Source organism: Streptopelia decaocto, assembly GCF_964273445.1.
Source record: "Streptopelia decaocto genome assembly, chromosome: 3".
Taxonomy (NCBI): domain Eukaryota; kingdom Metazoa; phylum Chordata; class Aves; order Columbiformes; family Columbidae; genus Streptopelia; species Streptopelia decaocto.
The window spans coordinates 84,582,900-84,598,247 of NC_138656.1; the positions used below are offsets into that span (position 1 = coordinate 84,582,900).

The window sequence follows — 15,348 nt, forward strand, 5'->3', positions numbered from 1 at the left end:
CTACTATCTCCTAATAAGCTAATTACTGATATCCATTTTTAAATCCTTTTACATTAAAAGGCTGTTTAAAGTTTCTTGGAAAGGAGCAATAGGGCAAAAGCACACACAGCCTTGCTGTTTGTCTTCTAAGACTCCTTTTGTCAATGTTCAGTAACCCCTTAACATTATGGCCAATTTCAACCAAGCTGATTGAAGAGCAGAGGTTTAAATATTATTGGATCCCTATGAGATTTGTGAAAAATGCAGGAGCAGAGACCTTCAAATTCTATGTTTCTACTGAAGAAAAGTTGGGTGGGAGTGGGCTTTCTGAAGTTTAGTGAATGCCAGCTGCATTTGGTAGGGATGTGGGACAAATGGGTAAGAGCCTCTGCAGTATTCTAATGCAAAGAATATCTTATCCGTAGATAAGAGGGGCTTGTTATTAGTCTTGCGTGCAAGGTGTTAGTTTTGTTTTATTGCAGACTTCAAAATAAAAGGCATATAATCTGTTATTTGGAGAATCATTTCAATGTGGTTATTAAATATCTCTGTAACAGCTGAAAAAGTAGAATGTGAATGTAAGTCCAGAAAAAAAGCAAGTACTCCAACAACATTAAAAGCCATATACAACTTAAGTGCTAAGAAAGTATATAAAAGATCCATTTGACACAAGACTGAAGACGAGAGCAATATTTTGTTTAAGATTATGTATAAATCAATCAGTAAGAAATGAATCTTGCTTTTCTGTAAATAATAGCATAAATGTAAACAATACACAAAATTCTTATCATATGCATCTCTAGTTTTCATTCGTCACCCAGCTTAAGCACATGACAGTGTTGACATTCTATTACTTAGTTCAGTTTTCATTAGAACTCTGTTCTTTTTGACTTAGTTTTCTTTTTGATAGATCAGAGAAATGGAAGGAATTCTCAAAAGAAGATATCCAAATTCCCTGCCTGCTTTGATTTATGCTGCTGCTGCTGCTGAGAAAACTAATGATCTTTCAGCTAAAACAAAAACAGTTGATTTTTTGGAGAGAAGAATTAAAAAGTTAGAAATAGAACTTGAAGGTAAAGATGATGAAGCTAAAAAAAGTCTCCGTGCCATGGAACAACAATTTCAAAAAATAAAGGTAAAAGCTGGTGGCTTGTTGAGTCGTCTGCTCTGCAAGTTAGTCACAATGTCACTCTGGTCTAACACGACACAGTGGTGAAAACTGAAGGCAAAGATGACATTCAAGGGAACAGATACTCATAGAATTCAGAGCCAGAATTTCAGTAGCTTCAGCACCTGAGATAAAAAGAGCATTGCAACCTTTGAAGTAGTGTTGAAACTGAGAGGACAGGTTCTTGAGGCATAATTTAATTGTTACAACTGGGGTAAGAGGATTTCATCATGTAGGTCAGAGTAGCTGCTTACCTAATTCCTGACGGTACCAAAGACTGTGGTTTCAATTGGTGTTTCTGCAGGGAATGTCTGGGAATGCTAAACATTCTGTCCAAAGATGACATGGTAGTGAGTCTTAAGACTTGTGATAGGAAGTCTTACTTCAAGAAAAAAGTGAACTGCACAAGTGCTTAATGAGCAGGAAAGGAAAACTGGCCAGTTGTTCTTCCTTTTCTCCATGTGAATAATGCATTACATTTTCCTCAGAGGCTATCCACGCTATAAAGAAGGTTAGGTTTTCCTCAGCTCATTAGGAAGAGAGGTTCTGTGTGTCTGAATTTATACTTTTGTATTAAAAAAAAAAAAACTGTTAAAATTTAAGATTATTTTTAAAATGTGAAGTGCTATTTTGAGGCATATGACAGTAGTGTTTGCAAACTGACACATGGCAAATACATAATGGCAGATTTTAACAAAACTAAAGATTTCTTGCCATATTAAAATAAGATTTTACTCTGCCTGTCCAAATGGGTAACATCTGTGGAGAACACAATTATATAAAAATTAAACAGTTCTTTGTCAATTTTTCTTTCCCATAGTTACTGTATTCATTGTGAGTAGATGATTAATTTGTAGTAGATTTTTTGAGTAATTCTGTTTTACAGCAGACTTAAGTTTGCTTCACATAATTTTTCACTCACTGATTTCTGAACTGGTGTATATTCTGCCTTAGGAAATCTTGCTTCACATGTGCACTAACTTTAAAGAATAATAAAAAGAACTAGCAATAAATGTATACTTAAGGAAACCAGATTTTTTTTCTCCCTCTCCCCTCCATTAGATGCAGTACGAGCAAAGGCTTGTAGAGCTTGAGCAGCTACTTGCCTACAAATTTGTGAGTGAATCACCAACACTGAATGGTGATAAAGCCCAATCTACAGAACTTGAACAGGAGCTTCAGAATCTAAGGAAGACCCATCAGATCACTGTTAAAAACCTCCAGACAGAAATTGAAAACCTTAGAAGTCAAAATTCCCAATTAAAACTCAGAAGTAAAAAGGATAATAAAGACTTGCAGTCCACAGACTCTCAAATGAAGCAAGATAACACAAAAGACAGACTGTTAAAACTAAATGAAGAACTGGTCACCAAAAACAGAGAAATACAAGACCTTACAAAAACTATAGAGAAACTTCAAAAAGAAAGGATGATGATGTTGTCTGATAATAATTTGAGAAATAAAACGGATAATAAGGAAAACTCTACAGAGACCATGAAAAAGAATACCTCAGCAACAGACAAAAGGAACTCCAGCAACAGCGAACCCTGCCAAAGGATTTTCAATGATGACAAAGTATACCGACCAGATGCCTTTTCCGATTCTAATCTCTTGGAAGTTCTCCAAGAAAATGCACAGCTGAAAGAGGAGCTAGAAAGATTGTCTCTAGAAATGAACCAGCAGAGGGTGAAGTCTCAAGCAACACTGGCTTATTCTGAAAATAGCATACGAAGGTAAATGCTCAAACACATTCCTTTTAAAACCTTGTTAAAGTGTCGGCTGATGCAGGACTGAAGTGGCACATTAACATGTCAGCCATGTGTGAAGCTAGTTCATACTTGGCCAGTGTTCTCTGTAAGTTTCTTTTTTACTGTTTATTATTCTTTTGGGGGGTTTTTTTGGACAGTAGTGTTTGATTTTTTTAGAGCAGTGCACTGTCATGATTCTATGGACAAACCTATAATAATTCTTCTTATTAATGCTACAGTTCATTGTGGGTTTGAGTAAGAAGATCTCAGTATAAATCATTGCGTATCACATGCTTTATATTTGTGTTGAATAGCATTAATGTTTGGTGCAGATACTTTCTTTCACACTTGGGTTATGCTTTCAGTGAAATTTACTTGACCAACTCTAGAAACTTTACAGTGGAATTTACTTGAATTTACTTGACCAACTGTAGAAACTTTACACTTGAGGTAGTTTCCCTTCAATCCATTCATAGTCAAAGTAGAGGACACTGGCATATTTAGGTTGCAACACATTCTGTTCTGAAATAGATAACCGAAATAGGACAGCTGAATTATTATTTAAAAACACCTATTTTGTCTCCTTTTTTTTTTTTTTTTTAATAAGAGGAGCCAAAAAAAGATGATTGGCTGAGTTTTCTGTATTCTAGCTGCCTCTGCTTAAATAAGGCACATGTCCAGCATTGTAGGCTTCACACAATGTCGTCCCTCCAGAGCAGCAGTGGTGCTGTCTTGTGAGGTTTTGTTATGAAATTTGAAAGATGTGCTGCCTTCAACGTTTTTGATATTTTATATGTTCAAGTGAGAAACTTTGCTGCATTTTTGAAGAACTGTCTGTAGCTGCTTCACTACATCTTATTTTCCTGTTACTGTTCAGGATGCAGGAGGATACAGCAGAATACATTGCATCTCTGAAAGCCTCCCATCAGAGGGAAGTGGAGAAGATTATTTGCCAGCATGCAAAGGAGCATTCTACTTCTAAAGTAGCTGAACTAAACAGCAGAATTTCAACACAAGAGGTAAGATACAGCAGATACATTCATTGCATATAGATATCTGTTAATGGTGTTTCTTTCTAAATTACTGTAAACTTTATGTTTCTTTGAAGTAGGATCTACTGTTTCAAAAATGGGCCGGTGCCACTGTATTCACAGAATCACAGACTGGCTGAGGTTGGAAGAGACCTCTGGAGGTCATCTTGTCCAACCCTGCTCAAGCAGGGTCATCTAGAGCCAGTTGCTCGGGACCATGTCAAGATGGCTTTTGAATATCTCTGAGGAGGGAGATTCCACAACTTCTCAGGGCTTGGAGACCCAATAAATGCTTGGGTACCTTCACACTAAAGAAATTTTACTTATGGTCAGACAGAACCTCTTGAATTTAAGCTGGTGCCCTTTTCTGCTTTTCCTGTCGCTGGATACCACTGGAAAGAGCCTGGCTCCATTTTCTTTGCACTCTCTCTTCAGATATTTGTAAACATTGACAAGATCCCTCTGAGCCTTCTCTCCTCCAGTCTGAACAGGCCCAGCTCCTTAGAATTTCCTCATAGGAGAGATGCTCCAGTCCCTTCATCATCCTGAAGGCCAGTCTTGCTAATAAAGACTTCACTACCTCACCCTTTTCCATGTCCTGAGTCACCAAGGCCCCTGGCCCATTCATCAGCAGGCCCATGTTTTCTCTAGTGTTCTGGTGGCCACTTAGGTACTCAGAGAAGCCCTTCTTGTTGCCTTTGCCAATCTCACCGGATTCAGTGCCAGGTGGGCTTGGGCTTTCCTAATCATATCTCTGTATGCTCATACAGTGTCTCTATATTCCTCCCAGGTTACCTACCTGTCCTTGTCCTCACTGTCTGTAGGCTTCCTTTTTATTGAGTTTTTGCCAGGAGTTCCTTGTTCATCCATGCAGGTCTCCTGGTGTTTTTGCATTTCTGCTTGTTGGGATGATCTGCTCTTAAGCTTGGAGGAGGTGATCCTTGAATGTCAACTGGCTTTCTTGAGCCCCCCCTTCCTCCCCAGGCCCCATCCCATCTTCCAAGCAGATCTTTGAAGAGGCTGAAGTCTGCTCTCCTGAAGTCCAGGGTTATGATCATGCTTTTTGGCCTGATCTCATGGTCACTGCAGCCAAGGTTGCCTTTGACATTGACACCCCGAACAAACCCTTGTTTGTTTGTGAGTGGAAGGCCCAGAGGAGCACCTGTCCTCACTTGGGTCAGGGAGTTGTCATCAGTGCTCTCCAGGAACCTCCTGGATTGCTTACACCATGGTGTTCCTCCAGCAGGGGTCAGGGTGGTTAAAGTCTCCCATGAAGACCTGGGCTTGCAATTGTATTTGTGCATTACAATTTTGTGAGTTTTGCACACTGTATGGAAGTAAAGAGCTATTGAATTTGGATTATTTCAGAGCTTTTTATAACTGAGGAAAGTTACTTGAAGATTGAGACTTGTTTTCATATTCTTTAGAGCAGGGGTGTCAAACTCATTTTCGCTCAGGGTTTTTCAGCCTCAGGGTTGCCTTCAAAGGGCTGAATGTAATTTTAGGACTGTATAAATGTGGGAGTGGTCACATTGTGTAAATGTGGGAGTGGTCACATTGTGTAAATGTGGGAGCGGTCACATTGTATAAAGGTAGGAGTCGTTACATTATACCGTCCTAAAATGACATTCAGTCCTTTGAAAGCAGCCACAAGGCTGATGTGACCCCCGGTGAAAATGAGTTTGACACCCTTGGTTTAGATGTGCACGTGTGCTGTGTAACAATGCTCCTGTTAGATATAGTGTAGTTAAAATATGCATCAGTTATACCTCCAGTGCTGCAATGCTGATTATATTTTTGGCATATTTTTCCTGTATAGGTTTACACGTTGTTATGGGTATTTATGTCAATTAGAATTATTTTTAATCTTTTTCTAGATATTAATAAAACATCTCCAAGAGCAAATCAGTGAACAACAGAGACATCAGGAAGCCCTTCTAATTTCACAGATGCGAGAGGAGCTCCTACAAAAAGAGGTATATTTAAACTCGTATTAGGGGTACCTTCTTCTAATAAGAGTTTTTATCCTTGTAAAGCCTCAAATAATATAAAGTCTTAGAAACAGTGTCTTTCTCAATTGCTTCTACATCATTTACACCTGAGAATGCGATATATTTTTCTAATGTGAACAAGAGAACAACACAGCACAGAAAGTGGAACTTTGACCTCCTTTAATTTATTTTTTTTAATATTATTTTTAATGTTAGAAAAGTCTGGCACCTGTATGAAAATTGATCAGCATGTTAATCCAGGTATTCCTAGCCTCTTCTTTGAGAGTTGTGATGGGTAGTAAATAGATGACAGGAATTTTTCTTTATGAAGAGGGTATTTTGTTATTCTATTCAAATTCTTTGTTCAGGTAAAGCTTCCCTTTTTTTTTAATCCTTCATTGCCATAAAATTGACATAGGTGATTGTATTTTTGGTGTTCTCCTTTGATGTCTATTCAACTTGCAGTCTTTTAAGAACATTAAGTTAGTTGTAATAGTTCTTCTGAAATTCATTGGGTTTTGAGGGAGGTATTCTACATTTTTCCTAATCTTTTACTTCTATTAATAGCATATAATCTAAAAATTATACTTGTTCATGTTTTCATTTTTGGGCTAATATTGTGTAAAATTGCTGTCTTTAGCTGTTTGAACTATTGGTCATGTTTTTGTCATTCCTGAAGTGCTGCCAATCTTTTTTTTAATCACCTCCATCACCTCCTGTTCAGGAGAAGACATAGCCTGTCTTAGCATTGTGCCTAAGCTTAATTTGCCATCTCCTTGATCTATGAACATGGCTAATTTTACCTTCATTTTCACAATGCAGTAATTAACCTGCAGGAGTTATTAGGAAGGAATTCTCCTATTCTGTAAGGGACTGAGAACTCCAGACATTTAATCTTGTTTGCTGCCTACATTTAGAAGAAAAGAGAGAAGTATTAACATGTGTTTAGTACGTACTTAATGTAATTAATCTTAATCTCACTAAACTCATTCAGTATTTATGGTATCCATGCAAAATTCCAACTCGGTGAAGTGTTCATAGAAAGGTGAGGATTTGTAGGGAGACAAAAAAGCTGTATTAAACAAGCTCTGCATTTGCTGAATGAAGGCTGAGACTTTGCATTCATATTATGAGTCTAATGACAGATGTCACCTTTCCATACAAAGCTTAATTCACTACAGTGATCTCAGTATAGATCATATTTCCTCCTGGGAAAACAGGGCGAGAGTACCATTTGCTTTACAGATTATTAATGATAGTGATGGTTAAAAGAGTGAGCATCCTATCTGACCCATGTTTACAGGCTGGATTTGAGGTGCTGGCATTTAAGAAAATGTAATTGAGTGCCTTTGTTTAAAAAAAAAATAAGAAATTACAAGACCATATAGAGAGAAATGTGAAAGTAAAGCCTTGCTTTTGCCCTCTAGCATCATTGCTGTGCTTCTTATAGAATACATTTTCAGCATTAAATGGTTAAATAAGTTGAGCTGAAAGATGAAGGCAACTAAACCTACAAACATAATAAGTGATGGTAGTGAAAAGCGCTACCATTTGTAATGGGATGAAGAGTCCTCTGTCTAAAACAGTGGTACCTCAAAAAGGGCAAACTTTTCTCTGAGGCTCACTGGAAGATTATTATTTGAATACTAATCTCAGAAATGCTGTTCAGGGATGTTTTTCATTAACTATAACCATATACTTATCTGGTATAACAGCTTGAACATAGGACAGCTTTGTATTAGGAAATCAGTTGTAAGTCATTGGTAGACCTGGCAATTTTTAGACCAAAGAGGGTTTGTAATCCTGTCTGTTAGCAGCATGTCTTGTATTAATTTATTCCGTAGAAATACACTGATATATTTTGTATTTGATCTTTATTCAGAGTGTGAGAAGGGACTGTGTAAGAACATCTAATCATAGTCTTCTCTGATAATTTTTTAGTATGTTTAGAAGTATAAAAATTGACTGTGAATAATCACTTTATAACATATTATGAACAGGATTTGATTTATCAAAAAGAACTAGATTTTCATATCCTTAGGCCATTTCTTACAAATGAAAAATCCTAACGTAAGTCCCTGAGCCTCCAGTTAAACTCCTGAATAAAGGAGATTTCTCTTTTATCTCTTCTCTGCAGCTTTTGAATGAAGAGATTAAACAATGCAAATACTTTGAAAGGTATCCATTTTATATACTACTTAACACAATGATAACAATTTTCATCAATTCTCTCAAACTGCAGGTGACAAAACTGTTGGAAGAACTGAGGGAGGCTAAGGAGAGCCAGAGTCCTGAAATGAAACATTTCCTGTGCCTGGAAAAGAAAATCAAGCATATAGAGACCAGACGTGCAGAAAGAGAGCAAGAAATTCAAAAGGTACACCTGCATTTACTTCTCAACAGCAATTTATTGGTTTAACTATATTTTCATGGTGTTTGCATAGGCTTGTTTAGCCCAAACTGCAGGGGGACAAGTACTTGTTGATACAGCTGTGGTTTTGTCTTTGCCTGTGGACGCAAGTGAATGTTGATGTGATGCTAGTCAGCCCTTCCTTGCTGTGGTAATTGAGATTACTTGTGCATGGCTCACATATCAGGTGTGTAACTTCCTCACAGCCCGACCTACAGAGGCCCAGCATTAGCAGAGGGTTGGACCACATCATTTCTAGAAGTCTCTTGTCTCATGCGGTTATTTCATAGTTCAGTTCCACAAGGAAAGCTATTGAAAACCTGACAAGAGTGTGTAATGCAGAGCTGGTTAAGCTATGATGTATTCCTCAACTGAACTGTCATTTTATTCTAGTCCTGAAAAGCTGCATTAAAAGTATAGAAACATCTTGCAGCAATCTACCACATACTGTCTTTAATATGCAAAACAACAACAAAACCCCTTTATCCTCCAAACAAAAAGTTCTAGATTATGAAGGTTGGATCTTTGTGATAGAGTACAGCTTCTTGTATCTGATATTTATGTCCCTTGAATGAGTAAAACAATTTTACATTGATTTTTTTTTAATCTCATTTTATGTCTTGGCCTCCATGCTAATTTTTCATCTCTCTGAGGAGCTCTTGTCATCTGGAAGCAGTGTTCTAGTTCACTTTTTTTTTTCCTCAGCTCTTTCATCACCTAAATATATGGTTGTCATTCATGTTTTAACAAACCTGTGTTTTTTCAAACCTGTAGTAGTTCTTAGTTGGTGCAGTTTGTTCTAAAGTTTTGAAACCAGATCTCAAGTAATACAATTTTATGTGCAGAATTGCTCATGGTAGAAGGCTTTATTCTCATACATTTCTACAGCAGATACTTAATTTTCTTCCCCAGAAGAACTGTGCATAAAACAAGTCAGTGGATTAAGAACAAACTCTGCTGTGACTGATTTTATTATTCTCATTCTGTCCTGCTGAAGGCAACTGTAATAGTTCTTTATGCTGTTCATTTGCTTTTGTATAACGTGAGAAGTTATTTACCATTTCTGTAGTGGCTGCTGCTGCCTAGTCTGTGGTCTGTCTCCGCTGAATTAATTACCTGACCTATAGTATTTACTAAGATGTTATGTAATGTATTTAACAAAACCAGAGATAATAGTATACACCAGAGTTGCTACTAAGTAATTTCATCATTCCTGGTGCTACCGGCTTTGTTATGTATTAAGCTTTGGGTTTTGTTTGTCCTACTTTTGCACCTTCAATTATCTGCAGGGGGGCACCAAACACTCCCTCAAATGAATATAACAAATTGAACAATGTAGAAAAACTAATTGCTGGACAAGGAAGTAATGGATTACCCTTCGTATCAAACTATAAGTACGATAATTATGGCCATTGAATGATAGAGCTTTCCTTAAAGAATCTACTACAATTAAGAGTAGTGTGGAGATTTTGATATCTTGTGACGCTTTTTATTTTGGGTAATTTAATAGAATTATGCTATGGATTAATGTAAAAATAAATTCAAACTTTTATCTGCAGCAGCTTAAGACCTTTGTGTCTACAGGATATTTTGTGATAATTTATAGAACTTTTGCTTTTTAAAAGCACAGGAATAGCCCATAACACGTCATTCAGATTTCATTTGTTTCTCTTGCAGAGTATTCTTATAATTAATGCATTTAAATGGCAATTCAAAAAGTTCATTTTGATTACAGACAGTTTTATGTTTTAGGCTCAGTTTTGTCTTAAATATTCAAACTTTTAATTGCTGTTTTGGAGAGGATAATTCTCCTGAGACTCATTAGTCAGTAATGGATTCTACCCTTCTGTCACTAATACAAATATTTAAAGGAATTTATTGCTATCAGAATGATTTTTGTAATATTCAGAACAAATTGTTTCCACTTAACATGAGCACTGGGCTTTGGGACTGAGCATCGAATATAATGCAGTAGCATATTTTTGCACAGTGGCCATGTTGGCAGAGTATTTGATGAGGGAGTCCCAACACTGACTTGCTTCTGATGTGCAGGCAACGCAACTGACACAACATCTCAGCGACGCTCGGCAAAGCCACGAGGTTGAGAAGTGGCGCAGACTGGCACAGCGGAAGAACCAAGAACTGGAGAAATTTCGAGTGGAATTGGATTCGATATTAGATGTTTTACGCGAACTGCAGAAACAAGGGGTGGTTATTCCTGCGCCTAATTCCAGTGGATTCAGCATGACAGACGGCTGTTGGAAGACATCTTAGGTATGAGTTGATTAGAGAAGCAGAATATTTGAAGTTATGTATAGACAATATTGTTAAAAATCATTAATGTAACACTTGTAAATTTAATTACATTCTGTTCTGGAATCCTGCTTGTCCAAAAGTAGATTTACACTGAGCAACACCCCAGTCATATCGTATGTCTTATATTTCACTAGAAATAAAGCTACATGCCATTTAGAAAAAAAAAATTAGGAATATCGAGGTTATTCTACAAACTCAATTACCATTGAGAAAATCCATTTGATGCTTTTGCAGATACTATAGAACATGCCTGAATATTTTTAACTTTTGTTTATAACTTGTTGCACCATGATTCTTTTGTGAGCAATTTGTGCAGTATGCTGTTTGGCTTGTATTTTTAGTATATAAAGTTACTATTTTTCATTTGGTAGGGCATGAAAATCCTCCTTTTCCAACATTTTGTTTCCATCCAATCCATAAACCATTCCTTCCCTTATCCTAAAGACCCCTTTCAACTTTGTGAATGACTGGAGGGTTGGAGCAGAGCAGGTGTTCTCACATGATGATCAAATTCAAACTCTTCTCTGTTTATACTGCAGATATTTCCAGCTGTGCTGCTAAGAACAATGGCAGAGTGGTCGAGCTGAATTGTTATGAGACAGATATGAAAAAAAGCCTGTAAAATACAGTGTGAGAGTAGTTTTTGGTATCCCTTTTAAAAGGAAAGGCTATATTGATGATCTTTACGGAATAAAGAGGCCAATTGAATGTGAAGACAGGGATATGTCAGTGGGGAAATTTAGAGTTAAAACACTGACCAAATTGGAAAAGGGGACAGGAAAAAAGAAATAGTCTTCAGTATTGACAAAGGAGACTAGCATGCGGAAGTGGGAATAATCTGACACCCAAATACCAAACGTGGATATAACTTTCTGCTGAACTGACAGGCACCACAGCAGGTACCAAGCTGAGTTTTAGATGGTTGCCTTCTCCGTCTCCTCTCATGCCCAGGTGGAGTTTATACACCTCAGTGTAGAGCCTGTAAGATACTAGACAGCATAGGAGCAAGTCCTACTACATCACTAACATGTAACTTAGTGTGCTAAGCTTTTGGTCCCTTGTTTCAAAAAAGAGATGGACCAGCTCCAGGGAAGAGAACAACCAGCAATATATTTGGTGGCTGTAATGACAAGTTTTTCAAACAATAAAATCAATAAATTGCTAGTTTGAAGTCTCAGCACTGCCAAGTCTTTAAGAATTTCATAGCACGTCTATTAAGGTTGTAGATAATTAACTGTACTTATTTAAGGCCAAGAGAAGATAAAAGCTAGGATCTACTGGTCAGGTATTGGTTGAAGCCTTTAATTCGTGTGAAATAGTTCGAGTCTGTGTATATGTATTTATGTGTCATGCTGCTTCAGGGACCAGCAGTAAGCATGCATTTTTGGCATATACAGGCATGTGACTGAGCACACATAAAGAACAAAATAGTATAACTAATTATACTATCTAGACAGAGACAGGAAGCAACAGTTGCTTGGGTGTTTTTTTTTTTTTGAGCATACACACAAAGTGAGATTGTATACACATATAAAAAGATATAAAAAAGTGGTCAGTTAACAATTAATATGGTAATCTTGGTTGCTTCATATTCAGATGTTTTCAGTATTTTTAGTATGGGTATTTTGTCCCCCAGTAATGAAGTATTAGTCTTTATTCATAAAATGTAAATACAATAATGCTTTGTATATAAAGTATCAGTTATATGTAAATGTGCTCTATTTACTTGATTTGGGACTGTTTTACAAATGAAAAAGGATAAAACTGACTAATTTCAACTTACCATTTACTTCCTGTAGAATGTGCTGTGTCTGTAATATTGTCTTGAGGTGTGTGACCTGAAATTATTTTTTTAATTGCAGCAACCCTTGTGTTGCCAGTTGCCGGGATCTCTCTCAAACGTAGAATCCTTAGGTCATCAAGAGGGTTGCCTTAGTACTCATGCAGTTCATTCAAACACCTCTTAAAATTCTTATATTCGTTTGTCAGCAAATGCTGGTATCTTACATAGAGAGATAATTTAATTTGAAATTTATTTCAAACTAAGTCTTGTTTACTGAGCAGGGGCAGTACTATTTACTGTTTCTATAAGTTACAATATGGTTTATACTGTGTTCTTACGGGTATTTATGTAGCTGTACACTCACTGAGTTTTCAGGCATCTACCATGAAGTGGGCACTCTGCACAGTATCAGACTGTCTCTGCTCTTGAATGGTGTCACCATGGTGCTCTTTTTGGAGAGCTAAGAGCCGAGATTTAAATTCTATGCTCAAGAATTTATAGTTCTTGACTTTCCAGCAGACTTAACCCTGCTGAAAGGGAAAAACACCCTGAAACAGAGCAAGAAGGCTGACAAAACAGGTTATTAGGTTTTAATGTATTCCACTGAGGATTTCAGTAGGATCTTTCAGAGAATAATAGAATTATATACTCTTGTGTGTGTTTTTCCTTTTTTTAATGCCATACTATTTAATCACACATTTCCATAAGGCATTATAATGAATGGATTAAAAGAATCTGAAACATCATTTCTTTGAATCAATGCCTTATGGGTAGCTGGAATTCACTTGTTTACAGCAAAGCAGCTGGAGTATAATAATTTGAATTGTCATTTTGAAGCTTTTAGGAAATCAAGTGAGCAGCTGGCTGGGTGACTCAGTGACCTAGATTACAAGGAAGACATTTGCTCCAAGAGAAGAAAACGGAGTGTGCAGAAGAATATCAGGTCTCATCATGGCATTTGTGACAGTGTGTTCTATTGCAAGTTTTCTGAAATACATGTCAGTTTTTCTTGTAACAAATTAAATAGGTTATCATGGATGAAGTCTTTATTTGATAGTAGGAGACCTCAAAATGTATTCTATACTATATTCAGTAATTAACCTATTCTGGAAAAAAAAAAGTCAAACAGCTTTCTATCTTAGCACTAGCTGTGCAAACCCAGTTCTGCAGCGAAGGGGGGCCTGGCATCAAGTGCTACCCTGACACTTTTGAACAGGAAGTCCTTTGATAACTTTGAACTGCAATGTTTAGCCTCTCATACAGCTGACTACATACCTCTTGTCCACAAACAAGAAAGCACAGGCCTCCAGCTCTTGCTTTTCTTGCAAACTTGCTGTTTCTAGAAAGCATGTGGTGAAAGGCTCTGGCTCTCTACTGTCCTTGCTACCTGTCAGGACCTGAAACTGCTTGAGCATGTTCAGTCCAGCTCTCCAATATCTGTAGTTAATTTATTTAGCTTTGTCATCTTTCACTGCTGGAAGAACAGGCCAGAGTAGAACAGCACACTGCAGTTCCTCCTTTGGGAAGGGTTTTGTGGGGCTCTTTCAATCACAGAGTGACAAAAGGTGTCAGTTATGAAGTATTCAGGATCTACAGCTCAGATACATAAATACTAAATTGCATGACCAATGCCCAATACACATCACTTATTTCACCTTTTAGCATTAGAGAACATTCATCACTGGGTGCCAGGAGAGAAGTTCATGGTTTTACTTTTCTATTTCTTTTCTCTGTGAGCAGTCATTTATACTGTAGGTTATTTTGGTTTTGTTTGTTTTTTAAAAATTACACAACTGAAACTTGTTTACACAGAAAAACATTTCACAAATATTCACCTTTGAAAACTGAAATACACAACTTGGCCTAGGAACTTCATACAGAATATAGTGCATGTTTATGCAAGCAAACATATGTAATTATGCTAGGGTAACTGTCCATGAAGTTAAATCTACCAGCCACAGGTGATGCATTTAGTGAATTTTGAGAAGAGGCTCTGAAACAGACAGACCAAGCAGTAAGAAATTCCATTTCCAAACTACATTAAGTTGCAAGTACTCCTTTTGAAGGATTACCCTGGTCAAAACACACTCTTTTCACTTTGTAGTGAACTAACTCATGCTGCTTGACTGGGAGAAGATTATTTTAGATTTTTTTTTTTTTTTTTTAAACACACTATACAAAGCTGGTTATTATGCCAATCCCCTTTCCCCTGAGACAAAACACCATGTCTGTTAGTTCTTAAAAAGGGAAAAGAAAGAAAGAACAGCTGTAAAATAACTGGTTTTGAAGACTGCAGAAAGTTTCTGCATTTGCCTTTGCTCTACTGCAGAGGTAGAGCAAAAAATCTGAATCAGACTGTATTGCTGCCGCAGAGCTTCTGAAGCCATGTGGGAGCTGTGCAGTGGGGGCTGACAGGTTATTTTTCTTTAAAAAGCAGCATGAAGGACTTTAAAGATAGAAAGGAGAGAAGATGGAAAAAGTAGATGGAAGAACAGAAGCAAGAACCAAACACTTAAATACCTTTACAGGATTAATACATGCTTTAGAAGGACATAACATACAACATATGGGAATTGTTGGTATTATCCCTTGATTGTTTTATTAAATTCTTTTCCTCTAGGCATTAAATGTCACCAGCATCCATACACATGTATACTTTTCCTTTCTCCCCAAAGAAGCAGTTATGCACCTAAACAAAAGCCACACAGATTTAAATATGGCAGAAAACAAGCTTAGGTTAGCCCACTGGGAATAGCAAGCTTCAAGCTTTTCTTTTTTTTGAGAACCAGACCTGCATTATTCTAAAACATAGCTTTGAATGCTTTAAAAATGAGCTTCATTTCTTGTTTGCTGAGGACCTGGATTCTACACAGGTTTTCCCCCCATTTAAGCAGCAGTTCTGTTTTCAAGTATGGCAAAGTA

The 15,348-nt window shown here is 37.0% G+C and overlaps 1 protein-coding gene across 3 annotated transcripts in view; it reads left to right on the forward strand.

Moving 5' to 3' along the window:
* The window catches only part of CEP162 (centrosomal protein 162), a 47,759-nt gene extending 33,975 nt beyond the window's left edge, over positions 1 to 13,784 (forward strand). The window contains exons 22-28 of one of the 3 annotated variants that reach the window (XM_082048855.1): positions 890 to 1,114; positions 2,210 to 2,880; positions 3,773 to 3,914; positions 5,804 to 5,902; positions 8,160 to 8,294; positions 10,380 to 10,601; positions 12,506 to 13,784. In XM_082048855.1, coding sequence (XP_081904981.1) covers positions 890 to 1,114; positions 2,210 to 2,880; positions 3,773 to 3,914; positions 5,804 to 5,902; positions 8,160 to 8,294; positions 10,380 to 10,601 — 1,494 coding nt within the window. In that variant the 3' untranslated portion in view covers positions 12,506 to 13,784. Of the gene's footprint in view, positions 1 to 889; positions 1,115 to 2,209; positions 2,881 to 3,772; positions 3,915 to 5,803; positions 5,903 to 8,159; positions 8,295 to 10,379; positions 10,602 to 11,182; positions 12,412 to 12,505 lie in introns of those variants that run through there. The other 2 variants (XM_082048856.1, XM_082048854.1) reach the window with 2 other exon arrangements.
* Positions 13,785 to 15,348: the final 1,564 nt, after the last annotated feature.